Consider the following 21,390-nt stretch of genomic DNA (forward strand, 5'->3'; position numbering starts at 1 on the left):
TCTGCTTCACTATTCCAAGCAAGAATTTGGAAAGAACAGCTGTGTACACGTTTGCAGCTGACACCACCACAATGCCATAGCAACCGCAGGCCCACCTGGAAGTAGAAGCGTCCAGGAAGCCCAGGTGCACAGCACTCAGCACAGAAGGGCCTGCAGCAAAAAGCCCCCTTTATTTAACTGCTTTATTGCTATCAAAGGCCTGATTAAGCAAAGGCCACCATCCCGCTGCCTGAGCCGGGCACCACAGCTGAACGCCCTGAACAGCAACTGTTTCCTGGACGATCGAAGGCCTAGAGGTTCCTACTGAGCACCACGAAGAAGAAAAGAAAAGCACTCTGGAAACCCTGCAAATTACCCCAAATCTCAGGCAAGCTTCTCCAGAGCCCTGTTACACCTCTGCTTCAAGATCCTCAAAAACAGCTGCTAATTACACTTTGATCAACTCACATATAACCAACAATTTATAAAAGCTTTCTTCAAATTCATCACTTAAGTGGAAGAAAACTCACATTATACGACAGAAAAGGCTTTGGAGGCAGAACAGGAACTACCTGGATTCCACTCTGATTTCAGGATGCAGACACGCCCACCACTCTGTTCTGCTGAGCTGGGTCTGTGCTGCTCTGACCCAACGCCGCCTCCCAGCGACCCTGTGCCGATGTCTAAGGGGCAACTTCCAGAGCACACCGGGGAGCCCGAGGGCAGTCCTGGGAGCCAGGGTGGCTCTGCTCTCTGCCCTGGGAGAAGGCCAACTTCCCAGGCGCTCGGGGCCTGCCTCAGGTCCATCTGCCACCGAAGCAAGCGGGACACCTTCTCCTACAAAGCTTCTCACCAGCCCTAAGAAACAGGGCAACTGTAACGAACTTCAAACGTCATCCTCCGTTCAAACTCACAGACCTCTGCTGTGAACACAGCACTCAGGCACAGCAAGCAGTGAGGAGATAGGCTCCGAAGAGTGTGACAGGTCCCTGAGTCCTGGCTGCCACTAACCCATGAGAGTCACCAGCTTCGAGACACCAAAGGCAGGTGAGGTCCATCCCAACCTGTCACCAAGATGACTCTGTTTATCCCGAAGGCAACGGTGACGACCCCAGCAGCAGGGCAGGGAGCAGGGAGGAAGGGAAGGCCCAGAGCGGCACCTCTGCCCTGCTAGGCAGAGCTGCCCGGGGCTGTCTTTACACAGCTCCCCAAAAGTTACTTTTCTTTGTTCTTTTCAAATGTCACTCCTTCCCAGGTATGTCAAAAGAAACGCCTGATTAAGACCTCTAGCCTAAAGTGAGCCCTCCACCGAGGTCCAGGCCTCCAAAGGTCACTGCAACCCTCCCCTATGTTGGCAGGCAGGCAACTGCTGCCCCAGGGTGACCCACCTGAGATCTCGGTAACTTCCCCACTCACAGAACCAGAGTCAGCTGCCACGCCAAACGCCTCGGTCACTGAGAAGACATCCAGTCTGGATCATGTGTGAAAACCAGTGAAAAATGAGGGGAACAGGGAGACTCCGGAATAGTGATGCCACCCGACAGCTGTGTTCTGTCAGGCGCAACATGACAGAATTCACATTCTTCACCAAACAGGCAACCCCGCTTTACAGCTGGGGAAGCTGAGGCTCTAAGGGACAACATACTCCTCCCAGGTCAAAGGGCAACAGGGCCCTCAAGTCACAAAATCAAAACTTCTAGGAATGTCCCTTGTGTCAGAGCACTGGCAGCCACCACTGGCCACCGGAGCTCATAGCATGCCACCACCCAGCATGGGGCTGGACTCGCCAAACCCAACCCCCGACCCAACAGCACAATTAAGGGCTAGTGGACTTTTTCCCCTTTCCCCACAGATAGGAACCAATGCTCCAGACACCACCCGCAGACACACATTCGCCTGGAGTACTCATCCAAAAACACGCAGCAAACACACACTCCCTAGGCCAAGGGATGGAGGACCACGGTGAGAAAGTGCTTTTCTGTCCTGGAATGGGAATCTGCACTTGGGACAAATCTTAGAGCAACAGGAGAGTAAATTTGGCATAAAAGCACAATAGATCAAGATGCACTGAAGAAAATGCGAATTTGCCAGGCCAAAAGATAACCTTTAGAAATGAACTTCTTTACCTTACACCTATCTGAAAAGATCTCTCAATTTACGAACATGCTAATTTGGGTGTCAGATTACTTTTTTCTTCTTTCAGCTGTAATCACAACCTGACTATGACGTTACGACTATCCTAAGCTGTAGAGAACTAGTGCTTTTCAGTGTTCTTGGGACAAGTGTGTCATCTGCAACAATCTCACTAAAGACTTAATTTTCTCATTTTTCCTCAGTGAATAAAATTTAAACTCTGGCACCTCAAACCAGCAAACTACAATTATATTAACATAACTATCTTTACCACACTGTCCTGACAAAGAATATCAAGACAGCTAGCTAAGGCCAAATTCAACACACGTGGCGCACTGTGGCGCTGAAGCACTCAGGGCCTAGGGCTCAGCCTTCAAGACTTCAGGGTGAGGCCTCTCTGTCCCCTCCCTTCTCCCACCCAAGACCTCCACAGAGGGAAGGCCTGGGAGGGGCAGGCCCTTTCACACCCCATCCAATTGCCAGTCATCTGCTACTCCACTTGACACCCACATGCAGCTTCGAGAACCCTGCCCACCCCTAATACTCCCGGCTCCTCCTCAGTTTGCAAGACTGGGTTGTTACTAGAATGAGTTATTAGCCAAGCAAGAGTTATTTTTATGTTACTTCCATCTTTGTTCTAAACATTTTTATTACGAAATATTTCAATGAAGAGGGAGCCAACTAGACTAATTTAATATTCTCTGATCAATCAATTACAGGAAGTAACCAGAGTATTTGCAATTTGCCATTTTGATTTAGAAAATTAAGTTGTACTGTTTAATAAAAGAAGTTATTCTGGTTTGGGGTACTGCTAATTTTATTGATATGTATGTTTTTTCTTTGCTTTGGCTACTATTGAAATAAACAACATAATCAAAATTCCTCATCAGTAGATCAACTGCAAGGGATCATGAAGAGATGGGATAAATCTTTCATTTTTTAGACAGTAGCATTCAGCTCCTTGAAAGTACCATTCTCAGCACTGCCACCCAAACGTCTGTGTGAGCTGTTCCTTTGTCCTCACACACGGGAATCACGCAGTCAACACTCCTACAGTTGTTTTTCAAGTTGTCTCCTCATCAAACACACCTGACCCTAAAACTGACCTTAAAACAGAAGATGGAAGTGGGGACACAGGCCACACGCCTAACTGCAGAAGTGAGCAGGCGACAGCTGCTGCCACTCGCAGCTCCAGGTTCTGCCCTCAGCTCTGCAGACCCCATCGTCTGGCCCAGGGAGCCCCTGCGCTGAGCCTTCCACCCGGGGCAGGGACACACAGGGCAGGAGCAGGTAAGGATCACTTATGATAAATACAGCACAGATGCCCTTTTCCAACCACGTATTCCTCCACCTCCTCCCAGAAGAAAGAGATGAGGCTTTACCTATGCAGAGGCTCAGAGCAAGACAACCTGGCCAGCCCCGCAAGGCAGAGTCCAATACCTACCCAAAGTGGTGCAACAGGCACCTGGCCTGCGCTGAGACATGTGGGACCGCTGGAAAAACATTTGTATAAATAAAGCATTGCGATAGTTTACATAACAGATCACAGCCATCAAACACCTTTTCACAACATTACTAAAGATCAGCCACATTTTCTACTAAAAGGTCAATATACACATAGGAGCAAAACCAAGACTTTGGCGAAACACCCCTACAAATGCTTCAGTACTTCAAAAGCTTGTCATAACGGGCATCTCAGCAACCTCGGAGAAGTGGCTTCTCAGCCCTCTTCCTCCCTGGAGCACTGCAGCCTAGCGGCCTCCCAGACACTCTCCCTACCCCTGCCCTGTCCAGTCTGACCACCAGCCCTGAACCTCACATACTCGGACAGGAAAACCTTTCACTTCTGAAGATGCTGCAACCCTCTCAAAGTGACCAATAGCTTCCTTCAGAGAGGGGACACAGGAGAGACCCCACGCTCTCCTCGAAGTTCCTACTACTGCTGCCACCGAGCTGCTACAACTGCATGGCGCGCGTCACCACAGGCCGGGGAGGAGCTCCCCTGCCCAGCACCCACCAAGGCGGCTGGGGAGAGATGGGGAGCCCCAGACAAAAGCAGCCTAGCGTGCAATGCTGGCCAGGCAATCTTTCCCGTCAAACTTGAGGGGCCCTGAGGAGTCGCAGAGACAGCAGACTAGACAAGAGCGTGAGAACTGCCAGGCGGAAGGGGCATCTGAGCCCAAGGCATCCGCAGCACAGCCAGTATTACCCCGAGACCCGTGCACGGAGCGAGAGCATCTGCTGCCACCGCCCTCCCACTGTCCTCCCGAGGGAGCAGCAACCAGAATGGCTGGGCGCTCTTTCCTTTAGGCACCAACACAGCGCTGGAAGAGACGGTGACACACACGGTGCTGAAACCCTACTCCAGAGCATGGCTCTCAGCAAGACTGCGCGCCGGGAGGACTCTGGCAGGGTGCGCCCGACATCTCTGCCTTCCTGATGGCAGCAGGGAAGCCCAAGCCTTCCATCCAGACTTCCCGAGCCTCGAGGAGGGGGTGTCGCGCCCCCGTCCTCGCCTGGAGACTGGGGAGGCTCAAGCCCAGGGTCACAAAGGAGCAGAAAGGCTAAGTGGGGACACAGGCCACACGTCTAACTGCAGAACTGAGCAGGGGACAGCTGCTGCCACTCGCAGCTCCAGGTTCTGCCCTCAGCTCTGCAGACCCCATCGCCTGGCCCAGGGAGCCCCTGCGCTGAGCCTTCCAACCGGGGCAGGGACACACAGGGCGGGAGTAGGTAAGGACCGCTCCACTAGGAGTCTTGGCTGAGCCACTCCGAAACAGACCAGCCCCAGCCACAGGCAGCCACCGCGGACGTCTGGAACAGCGACAGGGACGCAGGCTATGCCGACTCCCTCTGGCTCACTCGCAGGCAGCCACCCGGGCTGGCCCCGCACCTGGGTAGAGGCTGCCCCTCGGCCTGCTCCAGCCACGGGCCTACGGGACAGATGACCTTAGCATTCCACCAGCAGAGAACTTCCTGGAACTGGCAGCTGGCGCTGCTGGGACCCGCCCTTCCCTCCCGCCCCGTGCGGCCACTCACCTGGGGGCAGCTGGAAGTTCTGGATGTTGGTCGGGTTCTGAGGCGGCTGCGGCAGGCGGGGGGCCAGCACGGTGGGCGTCAGGGTGGCCCGGATCCCGCTGGTGGTGGCCGTGGGCGTCCGGGGCAGACTCTGGGTCACTGCGCCGGCCGCGCCTTTGGGCAGCCCGGTGGGGGTCCCGGGGGCGGGCGGTGGGACGGCGGCGGGGCTGGGCAGTGCCCCTTGCATAGTTGGCCCGATGACCATGCTGGCAGCCGTGCTGGCCGGGCCGCTGTCCGCCCAGGTCTGCGCAGGCCGGGGCGCCGCCTGCACCACCGTCTTCGGCGACCGGCCTTGACCCCCGGCGCTGGGCGCAGCGCGCGCAGGCCCGGCTGGCCGCGACCCGCGGGCCCCGGCGGCCGGGGGGGCGGGCTGCCCGGCGCGCCCCCGTTCTGGGCTGCGGCAGGGGGCGGCGCAGCGGCGGGCGGTCGAGGTCCGGCAGGTGCCGGGCGGCCGCGCCAGGGTGGCGGCGCGGGGGGTGGCGGGGGCGGGCGGCGGCGGGGCGGCGGGCGCGGGCGGCGGGGCGAGGCGCGGCGGGCGCGGGGGCGCGGCGGCGCCCACGAATGGGGGCGTCTGGATGACAGTGCCGGGGGCGGCGGGGCTTGGCAGCGGCAGCACGCGGGGGCCCGTTGTTTGCCAGCTGACAGCAGGTGCGCGGCGTGGTGCGAGTTCAGCGCGCGGCCGCTCCCATTCAAAGTTTGCGGCGGCGCGGGGCCGGCGGGCTTGCCAGGGCCGGGGCCGGGGCCGGGCCGGGCCCGGGGCCGGGGCCGGCGCGGGCGCCAGCGCGGTGGGGCCGCGGGCTTGGCGGGGCCGGCGGGGGCCGGGCTCGGGCCCGCGCGACGGCGGCGGCGGCGCACGGGGCCAGGCCCCCGCGCTGCCCTCGGGCGGCGGCCAGCTTCGCGGCGGGCGGCGCGGGGCCTGGGGGACAAGGGGCGCCGGTGAGGGGCCGGCGCGCGGCCCCCCGCCCCCGGCCGCGCTCTACCTGCGGGGGCGGCTCCGGCGCCGCCCGGCGCGCCCTCGCGGGGGCGGGCCGGCCTGCCCCGCGGCTCCGGCCGGGCTGCGCTCACACATGGGTTCCCGAGCGCAGCGGCGCCGCGGCCCGCACCTCGGGCGTCGCGGCGCGAGGTGGTGGTGGTGGGCGCGCTGGCCGCCAGCTGCGACTCGAGCGAGCCACCAGGTCGCTCACCACTTTCTGTCACCTCGCTGTTGGAAGAAGACTCGTCCAGCCAGATCCGAGCCCCGCCGCCATCTTTTTTCCTCGGCCGCCAGCCGCCGCCGCCGCTCGGGCCGAGCGCGCCTGGGCGAGGAGAGGTTCCGAGTGGGGCGGGCGCTGGGCGGGCGGGGCGGCGCGCGGCGGCCGGGGGCGGGGCGCGCGGGCCGGGGGCGGGGCGGGGGACGGCCTGCGCAGGCGCGGAGACCGGGGCGCCCGCGGATTGGCTGCGGTGCGCGCTTAAAAAGGCGCGGCCAATGGCTGCGAGCGCTAGAGGCCGGGGCGCGGGCGGTCGGCTGGCGCGGTAGCAGCGGCGGGGAAGCGCAGGGGCCGGAGCTCGGGGACGCGGGAGCCGGGCGGTGGCGGGCTGGCGGGCGGGGCGTGGCCGCCCGGGCGGGGCGGCGGGATGCGGGGACGGTGCGCCGGGCCGAGGCGAGCGCGGGCGGCGACCGGGGCTCGCTCTTTGTCTCCGCTCGCTCCAAAATGGCTGCAGGCGGTGCTGACGGGAAGCCGGGCGGGCCGCCCCTGCGCGGTGGCAGCGGAGGTGCAGGGCCCGTCCGAGGCCCGGGGAGCAGCGCGCGGGGATGCCGGTGCGCCGGCCGGGCAGCGCGCAGGCCCCGGAGTGGATGGGCCCGGGAAGCAGGCGGGGACGGGGACGGGGCTCTCGCAGCGCGCCCTGAGGACGGGGACCGGCGCCCGGCTCCTCCAAGCCGCCGCGGGGAAGGAAGCTGGGTCCGCCCCTGGGTAGCCGGTCCCGGGCGGTGGGGAGGGGTCCTGCGCGCACGGCTCTTCTCGCCCTCCAATCGTGACCACCCCGGCCCTTCCCTCCATTTTTAATCAGTAAACCCAGCCGTCCCGGGGTGACTGTATCCGCACCCAGCTGCCTTGGAGACGGGAGTGTCTTATAAGCCCGTAGGTAAGAGCACGGTGCCTGCCAGGCACCAAACGAAGTTCCCGAGCATGAAGCTGGCAAGTCTGGAAGTAGCTTTCTTTTTACCTTCTGCTGGGGGAGGGGAGTAAGTTACCTAAAATGTTCCCAAGCACCTTCTCTCTAGAAATACTTCAGTAAAAGTTCCAGTTCCCTCTTTCTGCGTGTTTTATTTTCCAACCAAAAGATGGTGTTATTGGACATTTCTAGTGGTTTTCCTTTCTCCCATTTCTTTCTAAGAGCCCAGAATAGGTTTCAGAGAGACGCTTCCTTGCCTCGGACCTCACTGGGGACAAGAGGCCGCAGGATCAGTCTTCGCAGCTGAAGACAGCGCCGCGAAAAGCAGAGACCTCGGGACGATGAATGACGTTGCTGACATAGAAAATGATTTTTTTAATTGTTGTAACAAAGGAGACTGCTAGTCTCAACAGCAGACCCGAACTGGACCCTTGTGCCTGTTCGAATTGCAGCCTCGCAAGGGAATGGACTTACTGAGACAGCTGGAATACGGGACTTCACCCCAGGCTTGTTTCTCGACAGCAGCAGCAGCCAATGAGCAGTGAGGACGGAGCCTAGGCGAGGTGCCTCCCCTCTAGGGAAACAGTGTTTGGGGGAAATCACTGCAAAGGTACAGCTGGAATTTTGTACCTGAACTTTGGCTCCCAGAGGGCAGGAAAGGAAATGAATGAAGCCAGCTGGGTATGGCAGGGAGGGCCCCTATGGGTGCACATATGGGGCACCTTGAGCTCAGTAGGGGGACAGTCTGAGTTTTCCAGAAAGAGCAGAAATACAAAGTGATGATTAAATCTCGGGATTTTTAATTTTTAAGTGTTGACAACTAATTAGAACATTTTTAAAGTAGGTCAAACCACAGGCAGGCTGACCGGCCTCATGCACAACTTGCAAGGTGGGGCGCACCAGGCTCACAGCACAGCCCATACCCTCAGACCCATCACACTGGAGTCGGGCGGAAGCAGAACGCCGGACTCGCATGAAACAGACCAAGTGCCAAGGCCCCTGGGTCCCAAAGGCTGGGGTAACTGAGGGTTCCCACGCTCAGGCCTCCACTTTTCAAGTCCGCTGCTACTCTACTGAGATCTGTAAGGCGTCTCCTGCCGTCTACACACAGTGGTGGCTTCTCTTCTCCAAGGCCCCGCCAGGAGCCGTTCATTCCAACGTATTCGGGGCTCTCTGTAGACTGGGCTCAGCCTCCTGCACTCACGCCCTCCTTGACTTTTTCCTCAGGATCTTCTGAGGAACCGTCCAGCCTGGCAACTGCAGGAACTGTGAGGAGTTTAGGGTCTGTGCCCACCTATCCCAGCTTCCCTTGCAAGGAGGGTCTTGTGCTCCAGAAGACCCTGGGGAAGGTGGGAGCTGCAGACAGCCAGGCAGCTCTACTATGTCTGGGGTTTGCAGGAGCACTGCCTCCCCGAGGAGGAGGAGCTGGGGTGTGGCCGGAGTGTGAGGACACCACGTGACTGCCCCTCCTAATGTTCATGTGGTGGGGGGTCACCCTGGGGACCTCAGGCCGAATTTTAGTTACTGTATGATTTTAGTTGTTGCCACAAGCAGGTAGGACTTGTGTAGTTTGAAAGAAAAATCCCACCCAGCATAAAAAGAGAAAAGGGGGAATTGTAACAAATGTCAGTCATAGGCACTGTTTAAATCCGGAAAAATGTTTGCTGGGAGGCTATGGGCAGAGAGGTGGCCTCAGCAGCTGGCAGCTCAGTGGGCCTTCCAAGTTTTCTAAGCAGGGTCTTGTCTTTTTCAATAAAATAGAGCATCAGACCTGCTCACTTAAATATAAAAAATAATAAAAACAAGTTTTGAATTAAGTTTAAAACACATTAAGAATAAAACAAATCTAAGAATAAAGGGAATCAGTGGTTTCCAAGCTGTAGGTTGTGTGAAAGGTCTGTGGTGTTTGCTTTGTGACCTGTGCTTTTATTGTCTGCCTGACAGGCTTCATCATAAAACAAATTTTTTTTAAAAAGCCACCGCCGTGGCTCACGCCTGTAATTGCAGCACTTGAGGAGGCTGAGGCAGAAGGATGGTCTGAGTCCAGGAGTTCAAGACCAGCCTGGGCAACAAAGCAAGACACTGTCTCTACTAAAAACAGCTTTTTTAAATTAGCCAAGCGTGGTGTTGTGCACCTGTGGTCTCAGCTGTTCAGGAGATTGGAGCAGGAGGATCACTTGGGCCCTGGAGTTCAAGGCTACAAGTGTGCCACTGCGCTCCAGGCTGGGCGACAGAATGAGACTTCTTCCCCCACCCACTCCGCAAAGAAAAAGGCATGCAGCTAGATAGCAGCCGAGTGTTTTGGGGTGTCTTCAGCCCCACTGGCAGCGTTCCTCAGTCTTGCAGACTCGGGGGATGTCCGTGGTCAAAAATGAGTCCACATCCCAGGGAGAAACTTGTGGCCACCTAATTGCTCTGTAAATGCAGATGGACGCATTTCTCAAGACTGCTTTAACAAATGTATACAACTTCAGCAACAGAGTGGATTCTCACAGCTCTAGACGCCAGAACCAGGGTGTGGGCAGGGCTGCGCTCCCTCTGGACGCTCTAGGGGAGGATCCTTCCTGCCTCCTCCAGCTTCCGGTGGCTCCAAGCATTCCTAGGCTTGTGGCCACATCACTCTAGTCTCTGTATTCAGCTGACCTTCTCACTGTGTGTCTGTGTCCTCTCCTCTTACAAGGATACCAGTCATTGGATTCAAGACCTCCCTAAATCCAAAACGATTTCATCACAAGATCCTTAACCAATTATGTCTGCAAAGCCCCTGCTTCCATATAAGGTCACATCCTCATGTTCTAGTGGATATGGTTTGAGGGGACACTATTCAAGCCAGTATTATATGGGATGGCTACTTACTGTTCACTTATGGGGAGACCTTTGAGAAATTAGGAGGCACTTAGCCTGGCCCCTTCACCCCAGGACACAAGCCTGGGGAGGCTGAAGTCTGAGACAGTAGCTTGCGACCTGAGAGTTCTGGAGTAGAGAAGTCCACTGGCCAGGACACCTCCACCCCCTGCCCTGCTTTCCCAAGGAAATGAGGATGCTCAGATCTGCTCGTCCAGGACTCTCACCAGGGTCAGGGCTCGGCCAGACACCAGCATTAATCAGGCCTGATGCGTGATCAAGGGCCAGGCGGAGCCTGTTGTACAGATGAGGAGGGACTGGAGCTTGAGGTTAAGTCAGCAGCCCAGGTTTCATTCTTGGAAGGGGCAGAAACCTTGGACTCGGACCCAAAAGCTGGCAGAGCTGGCACTGCCCAGCTGACCGACCGGTGCATCCACACACCAGACGCACTTGGATGCCACGGATTAGACGCCTGCTCACTAAATTATAGTCAAGAGTCAGGCCTGCTTCCTCCGTGAAATTGACCCAGATCTCCCAAGTGGGGCTGTCTGCAAACTCTTGAGTGACTCATTTACAACAGCCTCTTGGCTGACTCCCACAAATGGCTAACCATAGCCATCATGGATGGATTTTACTAGCTTAACTCAGACAGCAGCGCATTTATTTCAAAGCTCAGGAGTGAACTGCTTTGTCCTGACGGCACTCCAACAAGTCAGCCTTCCTGGGACCTCTCCTTCCCAAGGTGCAAGCAAGGAATGACCTTTCCAGTGAGAGAAGCCTGTGGTCTCTAGACTCCTCCCTAACCTGGAAAGGTGCAACGCTACTGGGCTCCCACTTTCTAAGCACAAGGTCCACCCAGGAGTTTCTTAGGAGTGCTCTTGCTGCTTTGGTTAATTCCTAAAATAACTTTCCCCATATTCTGTTCACATACTCAGTTTATAAAATCCAAGCACCTCCTGACTGGGCACGGTGGCTCACACCTGTAATTCTAGCACTTTGGGAGGCCAAGGTGGCCCGATCATCTGAGGTTTGAGACCAGCCTGGCCAACGTGGCAAAAGCTTGTCTCTACAAAAATGCAAACTGTAGCCGGACATGATGGCAAGTGCCTGTAGCCCAGGAGGTGGAGGTTGCAGTGCACTGAGATGGTGCCATTGCAATCCAGCCTGGGTGATAGAAGAAGACACTACGCCCCTGCCAAAAACAAAAACAAAACCCACCTTCCTGAAAATATTTAGTTCCATTGCAGGTGCTTTGGAAAATTTAACAAACCACAGGTGTGTCATTGCTAAGGGTTGCTCAGTAAGCATAGTTAGGATGGGCCAGATGGGCCATATAAAGCTAAGGTAGTAGATGCTGACCATCAAGTGTCAATTTGAGTGTAACAAATGAAACTTTTAAAGTAATACCCTTTACAAGAGCATCAAAAACCAAATACTTCAATATCAAACTCACAAAAAGAAATGTAAGACCTATAGTCAGAAGATTGTAAACCATGATTGAGAGAAATTAGGGGGGAAAATACACGGAGGGATACACTGGGTTCAAGAGTCAGAGGCTCGATATTGTAAAAATGTCATTTCTCCCAAAATTATCTACAGATTGTACAGAAAATGAATATTTAAATCCCAGTTGTTTTGTTTTGTTTTTGTTTTGCTTTGTTTTCTTTACAGAAATGGACAAGCTGGGCTTCTGTTTCCGGTATGGTGGAGTGAACACCTATTGAACTAACCCTCCCAAAGGCAGCACTGTAAACTCTGGGTAAAATAGGAAACAACACTTACCTGAAGTCACCAGAGCGTGAACGCAGCAGGCACATTCTGAAGGTGTCAACACTTGGAAGAGGAAAACAGTACCGGGTGAGTTCCCTATTTGCACAGCTTCTAGACTAAAGTCAGGTAACAGGCCATGCCATCCAGGGCAAATAAAACTCCAATAAAAAGTCATATGTTTTCTGGCTGGAAAAGCTAGAAGACAAGTGTGATGGTTAATACTGAGTGTCAACTTGATTGGATGGAAGGATGGAAAGTATTATTCATGGGTGTGTCTGTGAGGATATCGCCAAAGGGGATTAATGTTTGAGTCAGTGGACTGGCAGAGGCAAAGCCACCCTCAATGTGAGTGGGCACCATCTAATCAGCTGTCAGTGTGACTAGAATAAAGCAGGCAGAAGAAGGAGGAATGAGCAGGCTTGCTGAGTCTTCTGGCCTCCATCTTTCTCCTATGCTGGATGCTTCCTGCCCTCAAACATCAGACTCCAAGTTATTTGGCTTTTGGACTCTTGGCCTTTGTGATTTGCCAGGAGCTCTCAGGCCTTCACGCACAGACTGAAAGCTGCACCGTCGGCTTCCCTACTTTTGAGGTTTTGGGACTCAGACTGATCCAGTGCTGGCTTCCTTGCTCCTCACCTTGCAGACAGCCTGTCATGGAACTTTACCTCGTGATGATGTGAGTCAATTTTCCTTAATAAACTCCCTTTCCTATATACATCTATCCTATTCTGTCCCTCTAGAGAACCCTGATCATACAGTAAATTGGTACCAGAAGTGGGGTGATTAGCCAGCTACTTGGTGGCAGGTTAATTATATTGGAACTCTTCCACCATGGAAAGGGCTATGGTTTGTCTTCACTGGTATAGACACTTACTCCGGATATGGGTTTGCCTATCCTGCATGCAGTGCTTCTACCAAGACTACCATCCGTGGACTGACAGAATGCCTTATCCAGCGTCATGGTATGCCATACAGTATTGCCTCTTACCAAGGCACTCACTTTACAGCTAAAGAAGGGCAGCAGTGGACTCAGGCTCATGGAATTCACTGATCTTACCATGTTCCCCATCATCCCGAAGCAGCTGGATAGGTAGAATGGCCTTTTGAAGTCACAATCACAACGGCAACTAGGTGAGGATACTTTGCAAGACTGGGCAGAGTTCTCTGGAAAGCCATGGATGCTCTGAATCAGCATCCAGTATACGGTACTGTTTCTCCCATAGCCAGGATTCACAGGACCAGAAATCAAGGGGTGGAAGTGGAAGTGGCACCACTCACCATCACTCCTAGTGACCCACTAGCAAACTTTTTGCTATTTGCTAGTTGGACTAACCACAGCCTCTTGAAAGTATGGGAGCATCCCAGAAAGGAGAGAGCTGCAGATCCAAATTCTGTTGATACTCTTTGTCTAAATCTCTAGTTGAGCACTGAACCACATGTATGGGACAGACTCCAAGCAGCTCGACCTGGAATAAAACAACGGAAATGAAATTTGAGCTGCTGTCCAAGGGACTGGGTTTGCAGTCTCAGTTCCATCAAGTCAATTGTCTGTTACCACAGACACACACACACACCCCCACACACACCCCCCCCACACACACACACCCACACCACACACACACACACATACACACACATACACACACATCAATGCTCTACTCCAAACTGTCACAATGTTCAGGATACAATTCAAAATTACTGAATATAAAAAGAAAAAATTGTTATACATTCTCCATCCTACTGGAAATTGACCCCTGATAGGACCCAGATTGATGAAATAGCAAACAAGGATTTTAAAACAACTATTATAATTGCTGCTGTAAAGGAAAATACACTTTTCTTTTTTGAGACAGTCTCGCTCTGTTGCCCAGGCTGGAATACAGTGAGACCATCTCAGCTCACTGTAGGCTTTGCCTCCCAGACTCAAGAGATCCTCCCACCTCAGCCTCACAAGTAGCTGGGACTATAGGTGCACACCACCGCACCTGGCTAATTTTTGTATTTTTTGTTTTCTTTTTGGTACAGACAGGGTTTCACTATGTTGCCCAGACTGGTCTCGAACTCCTGGACTCAAGTGATCCACCCACCTCTGCCTCCCAAAGTGCTGGGATTATAGGTGTGAGCCACTGCACCCAGCCAAAAATACACTTTTAACAAGATTTTTAAATCGCAACAGATAATGAGAAACTTTTTTTTTTTGAGACAGGGTCTCACTCTGCTGCCCAGGCTGGAGTGCAGTGGCACAATCATGGCTGACTGCAGCCTTGACCTCCCAGCTACGGTGGTTCTCCCACCTCAGCCTCCGTAGTAACTGGGACTACAGGCTCACACCAGCATGCCCAGCTAACTCTTGTATTTTTTGTAGAGTTGAGGGTTCTCCATGTTGCCTGGTCTGGTCTTGAACACTTGGCCTCAAGCAATCCTCCTGCCTCAGCCTTCCAAAATACTGGAGTTACAGGCATGAGCCACAATGCCTGGCCAGAAACTGTATTTTTAAATGGAAATTTTAGAACTGAAAATTAGAATATCTTAAATATAAAGTTAACTGAGTAAGCCTAACAGAAGAGTGGAGATGACAATTAACTCAGTTAACTTGAAGATACATCAATAGAATTTATCCAACCTAAAAAAGAAAGGATGGGGGAAACAAGAATAGCCTCGGGACCTGTGCAACAATATCAAAAAGCCTGTAAAATGTGTAGTCGAAATTACAAAAAGAGAGGAGAGAAGAAATGGGGCAGGAATAAGTATTTGAAGAACTACTGCCTGGAATTTCTGTATTAATAAGACACAAATTTACATATTTAAGAAGTTTCAGCCGGGCGCAGTGGCGCAAGCCTGTAATACCAGCACTTTGGGAGGCCGAGACGGGCGGATCACGAGGTCAGGAGATCGAGACCATCCTGGCTAACATGGTGAAACCCCGTCTCTACTAAAAAATACAAAAAACTAGCCAGGCGAGGTGGCGGGTGCCTGTAGTCCCAGCTACTCCGGAGGCTGAGGCAGGAGAATGGCGTAAACCCGGGAGGCGGAGCTTGCAGTGAGCTGAGATCCGGCCACTGCACTCCAGCCCAGGCGACAGAGCGAGACTCTGTCTCAAAAAAAAAAAAAAAAAAAAATTTCATTATCCCCAACTTGGATAAACTCAAACAAACCACGTGTAGGTACATCATAGTCAAGTTGCTGGAAAGCAAATCTAAAAAGAAAATTCCTAAAGGTAACTGTACAAAAACACATTTCAAGGCCAGGTGCGGGGACTCACGCCTGTAATCCCAGCACTTCGGGAGGCCAAGGTGGGCCCATCACTTGAGACCAGGAGTTTGAAACCAGCCTGGCCAACATGGCAAAACTCCATCTCTACAAAAACACAAAACTTAGCCGAGCGTGGTGGTGCATGCCTGTAGTCCAGCTGTCAGGAGACTGAGAGGCAGGAGAATCACTTGAACCTGAGGCAGAGGTTTAAGTGAGTTAAGATCATGCCACTACTCCAGCTGAGGCAACAGAGTGAAACTCTATCTGGAGAAGAGAAAAAAATTTTTTTCAGGCAGGGGAACAAAGAAATTAAAACTGATGACTTCTCATCCAAAACTATGGAAACCAGAAGAGAGTGGAAGAACATCTTTAAAGTATTGAAGTAAAACTTTTCAACCCATTTGTAGATTGTCAAACTGTCTTTCAAGAATGAGGGTAAATAGGCCGGGCGCAGTGGCTCATGCCTGTAATCCCAGCACTTTGGGAGGCCAAGGCAGGTGGATCACGAGGTCAGGAGATCAAGACCATCCTGGCTAACATGGCGAAACCCCGTCTGTACTTAAAATACAAAAAATTAGCTGGGCATGGTGGTGGGCACCTGTAGTCCCAGCTACTCGGGAGGCTGAGGCAGGAGAATGGTGTGAACCTGGGAGGCAGAGGTTCCCATGAGCTGAGATCACGCCACTGTACTCCAGCCTGGGTGACAGAGTAAGACGCCATCTCAAAAGAAAAAAAAAAGAGAATGAGGGTAAATAAGACATTTTCATATTTAAAAAATTAACATAATTCATCACCACCGGATCTGTATTATAAGAATTGCTGGCTGGGTGCAGTGGCTCATGCCTGTAATCCCAGCACTTTGGGAGACCGAGGCGGGCGGATCACAGGTCAGGAGATTGAGATCATCCTGGCTAACATGGTGAAACCCCGTGTCTACTAAAGACACAAAAAAGTAGCCAGGCATGGTAGCAGGCACCTGTAGTCCCAGCTACTCGGGAGCCTGAGGCAGGAGAATGGTGTGAACCCAGGAGATGGAGTTTGCAGTGAGCCGAGATCGTGTGACTGCTCTCCAGCCTGGGCCACAGAGCAATACTGTGTCTCAAAAAAATAAAAAAGAAAAGAATTGCTGAAGAAAATTTTCAGGCTGAAGGAAAATGATCCCAGATGGAAATTTGATCATCAGGAAAGAATAAAAGCATTAGAAATGGTAAATAGTAGATTAAATTTTAAAAGACAATTTTCCTCTTAATTTAAAATATGTATGTCAGTATAAAGGAAAAATTATAACATTGAACTGCGGCATTTTGACTCTGTAGATGGAACACACTCAACTGTACCAAAAAATGAACCTATGATACTGGAAGCTTTCTACATTTTATATGAAGCGGTACAATATTAAAGAAGACTATTACAAATTAAAAGTGTGTATTTTTTTTTTAAATGGAGTCTCGCTCTGTTGCCCAAGCTGGAGTGCAGAGGCACGATCTCAGCTCACTGCAAGCTCCACCTCCCGGGTTCACGCCATTCTCCTGCCTCAGCCTCCCAAGTAGCTGGGACTACAGACGCCCGCCACTGTGCCTGGCTAGTTTTTGGTATTTTTAGTAGAGACGGGGTTTCACCGTGTTAGCCAGGCTGGTCTCGATCTCCTGACCTTGTGATCCACCTGCCTCGGCTTCCCAACGTGCTGGGATTACAAGCATGAGCCATCATGCCTGGCCAAGAATATGTATTATAATCCTTAAAGCAACCACTAGAAAAATAACCAAAGAGGTATACATAAAAATCCAACAGATAAACTAAAATAGAATGCTAAAAATGTTCAAATAATCCCAAAAAAGCAGAAAAGGAGGAAATTTTAGAAGGAATGAACATAAGACAAATAATAAAATGATAGACCTAAATCCCACCAATTAATCATATTAGATTTTTTTTTTTTTTTTTTTTTTTTTTTTCTTTTTTTTTTTTTGAGATGAATCTTCATTTTCTCGTCTCCCAGCTGAGTGCAGTGGTGTGATCTCGCTTACTCGCATGGCCTCCGCCCTCCCAGTTTCAAGTGGTATCTTCTACCTCAGCCCTCCTGAGTTAAAAGCTGGGATTATGAGGCGCCCACCACCGATGCTCAGCTAATTTTTATACTTTTTTTTTTTTTTTTTTTTGAAACGGATCTCACCGTATGTGCCAGCAGGCTGGAGGCAGTGGCGCAATCTTGGCTCACTGCAAGCTCCGCCTCCCGGGTTTATGCCCATTTCTCCTGCCTCACGCCTCCCGAGTAGCTGGGACTACAGTGCCCGCCACCCTCGCCACAGCCTAATTTTTTTTGTATTTTTTATGTATGAGAAGGGTTTCACCCGTGTTCGCAGGATGAGTCTCGATCTCCTGACCCTCGGTGATCTGCCCATCTCGGCCTATCCCAAAGTGCTGGAATTACAGGCTTGAGCTCACCTGCGCCCTGGCCTAATTTTTATACTTTTAGTAGAGACAGGGTTTCACCATGTTGTCCGGGCTGGTCTTGAACTTACGATCTCAGGTGATCCACCCAGGTGATCTGCCCACCTTGGCTTCCCAAAGTGCTGGGATTACAGGCATGAGTCACCATGCCAGGCCTTAATCATCATATTAGATTTAAATTCATTAAGCACATTCAATTAAAAGTATAGAGAGACAAGACTACAGCTTTCAAGAGAGATGCTTTAGAAAAGATATGGTATGCAAACAGTAAGCCTAGCAAGGCTAGGTGGCTATGTTAACATCAAATAAAATAAATTTCACAAAGAACCTTCTCAGAGATAAAAAGAGGCACTGCTTAATGATAAAATGGTTAACTCATAAGAAGAAAGAAATCATAAATTGATATGTGCCTCAAAACAGTTTCAAGGCCAGGCATGGTGGCTTAAGCCTGTAATCTCAGTGCTTTGGGAGGCTAAGGTGGGAGAGCCACTTGAGGCCGGGAGTTTGAGACCATCCTGGGCAACATAGTGAGACCCCAATCTCTACAAAGAGTTTAAAAATTAACTGGGCATGGTGGCACACACTTGTAGTCCTAGCTACTTGGGAGACTGAGGTGGGAGGATCATTTAAGCGCAGGAGTGTGGGATTAGAGTGAACTATAATTGTTCAGGCAGGGGAACAAAGAATTAAAACTCATGACTTTTCATCAGAAACTATGGAAACCAGAGAGGGTGGAACAACATCTTTAAAATATTGAAATAAAGCTTTCCAACCCATTTGTAGACTGTCAAATAACAGGCAAAACTTTTAGAATAAAACATGTATATAATCTTAGGGCAAAATTTTTCTCAAAAGCACAAAAAGTACTAAACCTGGCCAGGCACTGTGGCTCATGCCAGTAATCCTAGCTCTCTGGGAGGCTGAGATGGGAGGATCACTTGAGGCCAGGAGTTTGAGACCATCCTGAGCAGCATAGTGAGACTTCATCTCTACTAAAAATTTTAAAAATTATGCACGGTGGCTCATGCCTGTAATCCCAGCACTTTGGGAGGCCAAGGTGGGGGGATCACAAGGTGAGATCGAGATCATCCTGGCTAACACAGTGAAACCCCATCTCTACTAAAAAAAAAAAAAAAAAAAAAAAATTGCCGGGCGTGGTGGTGGGCGCTTGTAGTCCCAGCTACTCGGTGACTGAGGCAGGAGAATGGCATGAACCCAGGAGGCAGAGTTTGCACTGAGCCAAGATCGTGCCACTGCACTCCAGCCTGGGTGACAGAGTGAGACTCCATCTCAAAAAAAAAAAAAAAAAAAAAAAGCCAAGCATGGGGCAGACACTTGTAGTCCCAGCTACACAGAAGGCTGAGGTGGGAGGATCACTTGAGACCAGGAGTTCAGGGCTGCAGTGATGTATGATTGCACCACTGCACTCCAGCCTAGGCAACAGAGTGAGACCGTGTCCCATCCCCACAAAAAAGTGCTAAACCCCATAAAGGAAAAAAAAGTGATAAATTGTGTGATGTTAAGAAGTTTTCATGGGCTGAATGCAATGGTTCACACTTGCAATCCCAGCACTTTGGAAGGCCAAGGCAGGTAGATCACTTGAGCTCAGGAGTTTGAGACTGGCCTGAGCAACATGGCAAAACCCCATCTCTACAAAAAGTACAAAATTAGTTGGGCATTGTGCATGTGCCTGTAGTCCCTGCTACTCAGGAGGCTGACGTAGGAGGATTGCTTGAGCCCAGGAGGTCAAGGCTGCAGTGAGCCATGGCATGACAACTCCAGCCTGGGTGACAAAGTGAGACCTTGTCTCAAAAAAGTAAAATAAAAAGAAAGAAAGAAAGAAAAGAACCTGTCATCAAAACCATTACAAGTATAGAAAGGCTTTGGGAGGCCGAGACGGGCGGATCACGAGGTCAGGAGATCGAGACCATCCTGGCTAACATGGTGAAACCCCGTCTCTACTAAAAATACAAAAAACTAGCCGGGCGAGGTGGCGGGCGCCTGTAGTCCCAGCTACTCAGGAGGCTGAGGCAGGAGAATGGCGTAAACCCGGGAGGCGGAGCTTGCAGTGAGCTGAAATCCAGCCACTGCACTCCAGCCTGGGCGACAGAGCAAGACTCCGTCTCAAAAAAAAAAAAAAAAAAAAAAAAAGAATGGAAAGGCAGCTGACAGAATGGGGAAGACATATACACTATACAAAAATAAGCGAAAGACTGGAACAGGCACTTCACAAAGAGGATGGCCAGATGGCCAGCAGGGGTGTAAAAAGATGCTCAACCTCATTAGTCATCAGGAGAATTTGAATTAAAACCACTGCAGACCCACCAGCACAGCCAAAATTAAAAGAACTGACAACACCTAGTGTTGATAAGGAGCATTTACTGAGGAGACAGGAGTCAGTCCAGCCACTCCTGAAATTTCTTGACCATTTCCACTAAAGTTGTATAACTGCTCAGCATCTGGCTCAGCAACTCTACTCCATATGCACCCAGAAGAAATGAGTCCCTCTGTGCCCCAAGAGAAGTACTTAGACATCCCAGCAGCATGTTGATACTCAAAACGGGAGCAACCAAAATTTCCATCAACAGTAAAATGGAGAAATAAATGGCAATCTGTTCATATAACAGCATTAGATGGGTGTTGTATTAGTTCATGCTCACATTTCCATAAGGAAATACCCAAGACTGGGTATTTTTTTTTTTTTTTTTTTTTTTTTTTTTTTCTTTTGAGACGGAGTCTCATTCTGTCGGCCAGGCTGGAGTGCAGTGGCGCGATCTCGGCTCACTGCAAGCTCCGCCTCCTGGGTTTACGCCATTCTCCTGCCTCAGCCTCCCGAGTAGCTGGGACTACAGGCGCCCCCACCTCGCCCGGCTAGTTTTTTGTATTTTTTAGTAGAGACGGGGTTTCACCATGTTAGCCAGGAGGGTCTCAATCTCCTGACCTCGTGATCCGCCTGTCTCGGCCTCCCAAAGTGCTGGGATTACAGGCTTGAGCCACCACGCCCAGCCTTTATTTTATTTTATTATTTTTTAAGATGGAATCTCACTCTTGTTGCCCAGGCTGGAGTGCAGTGGCATGATCTTGGCTCACTGCAACCTTTGCCTCCCAGGTTCAAGCAATTCTCCTGCCTCAGCCTCCTGAGTATCTGGGATTACAGGCGTGCACCACCACACCCGGCTAATTTTTCTATTTTAGTAGAGACAGGGTTTCACCATGTTAGCGAAGCTGGTCTCAAACTCCTGACCTCAGGTGATCCGCCTGCCTCAGCCTCCCAAAGTGCTGGGATTACGGGTGTGAGCCACCTCACCAGGCCAACTGGGTAATTTATAAAGGAAAGAGGTTGAATTGACTCACAGTTGAGCATGGCTGGAGAGGCCTCAGGAAACTTACAGTCATGGTAGAAGGCAAAGGAGAGAAGCAGGCACCTTCTTCACAGGGCAGCAGGACGACCGAGTGAGTGCAAGCAGGGGAAATACCAGATGCTTACGAAGCCATCGGATCTTCTGAGATTCACTCATTGTCACAAGAACAGCATGGGGGAACCCCCCACCATGATCCAGTTACCTCCACCTGGTCCCACTCTTGATACGTGGGGATTATGGGGATTACAATTCAAGACGAGATTGTGGGCTGGGCGCGGTGGCTCACGCCTGTAATCCCAGCACTTTGGGAAGCCAAGACGGGCGGATCACGAAGTCAGGAGATCGAGACCATCCTGGCTAACACAGTGAA

The 21,390-nt window shown here is 51.7% G+C and overlaps 1 protein-coding gene and 2 long non-coding RNA genes across 3 annotated transcripts in view; 1 reads left to right on the top strand and 2 right to left on the bottom strand.

The window, feature by feature from the left end:
* Nucleotides 1–6,402, bottom strand: part of TAF4 (TATA-box binding protein associated factor 4) — a gene marked incomplete at its 5' end in the record, with an annotated part of 87,676 nt that extends 81,274 nt beyond the window's left edge. Inside the window, 7 exon segments of the mRNA XM_017881141.1 lie at nucleotides 5,152–5,478; nucleotides 5,481–5,632; nucleotides 5,634–5,844; nucleotides 5,847–6,026; nucleotides 6,029–6,304; nucleotides 6,307–6,330; nucleotides 6,333–6,402. Coding sequence (XP_017736630.1) covers nucleotides 5,152–5,478; nucleotides 5,481–5,632; nucleotides 5,634–5,844; nucleotides 5,847–6,026; nucleotides 6,029–6,304; nucleotides 6,307–6,330; nucleotides 6,333–6,402 — 1,240 coding nt within the window.
* Nucleotides 6,403–6,814: 412 nt separating this feature from the next.
* On the top strand, nucleotides 6,815–9,128 carry LOC108535268 (uncharacterized). Its single transcript, XR_001887179.1, has 2 exons — nucleotides 6,815–7,314; nucleotides 7,567–9,128. It is a non-coding gene; the product is annotated as an uncharacterized LOC108535268 (long non-coding RNA).
* Nucleotides 9,129–13,242: 4,114 nt separating this feature from the next.
* LOC108535267 (uncharacterized) overlaps nucleotides 13,243–21,390 on the bottom strand; it is a 52,053-nt gene continuing 43,905 nt past the window's right edge. The window contains exon 4 of the long non-coding RNA XR_001887178.1: nucleotides 13,243–13,424. This is a non-coding gene — a long non-coding RNA (uncharacterized LOC108535267). The remainder of the gene's footprint in view (nucleotides 13,425–21,390) is intronic.

The sequence above is a fragment of the Rhinopithecus bieti genome, unplaced genomic scaffold, assembly GCF_001698545.2.
Source record: "Rhinopithecus bieti isolate Rb0 unplaced genomic scaffold, ASM169854v2 scaffold_12573, whole genome shotgun sequence".
Taxonomy (NCBI): Eukaryota; Metazoa; Chordata; class Mammalia; order Primates; family Cercopithecidae; genus Rhinopithecus; species Rhinopithecus bieti.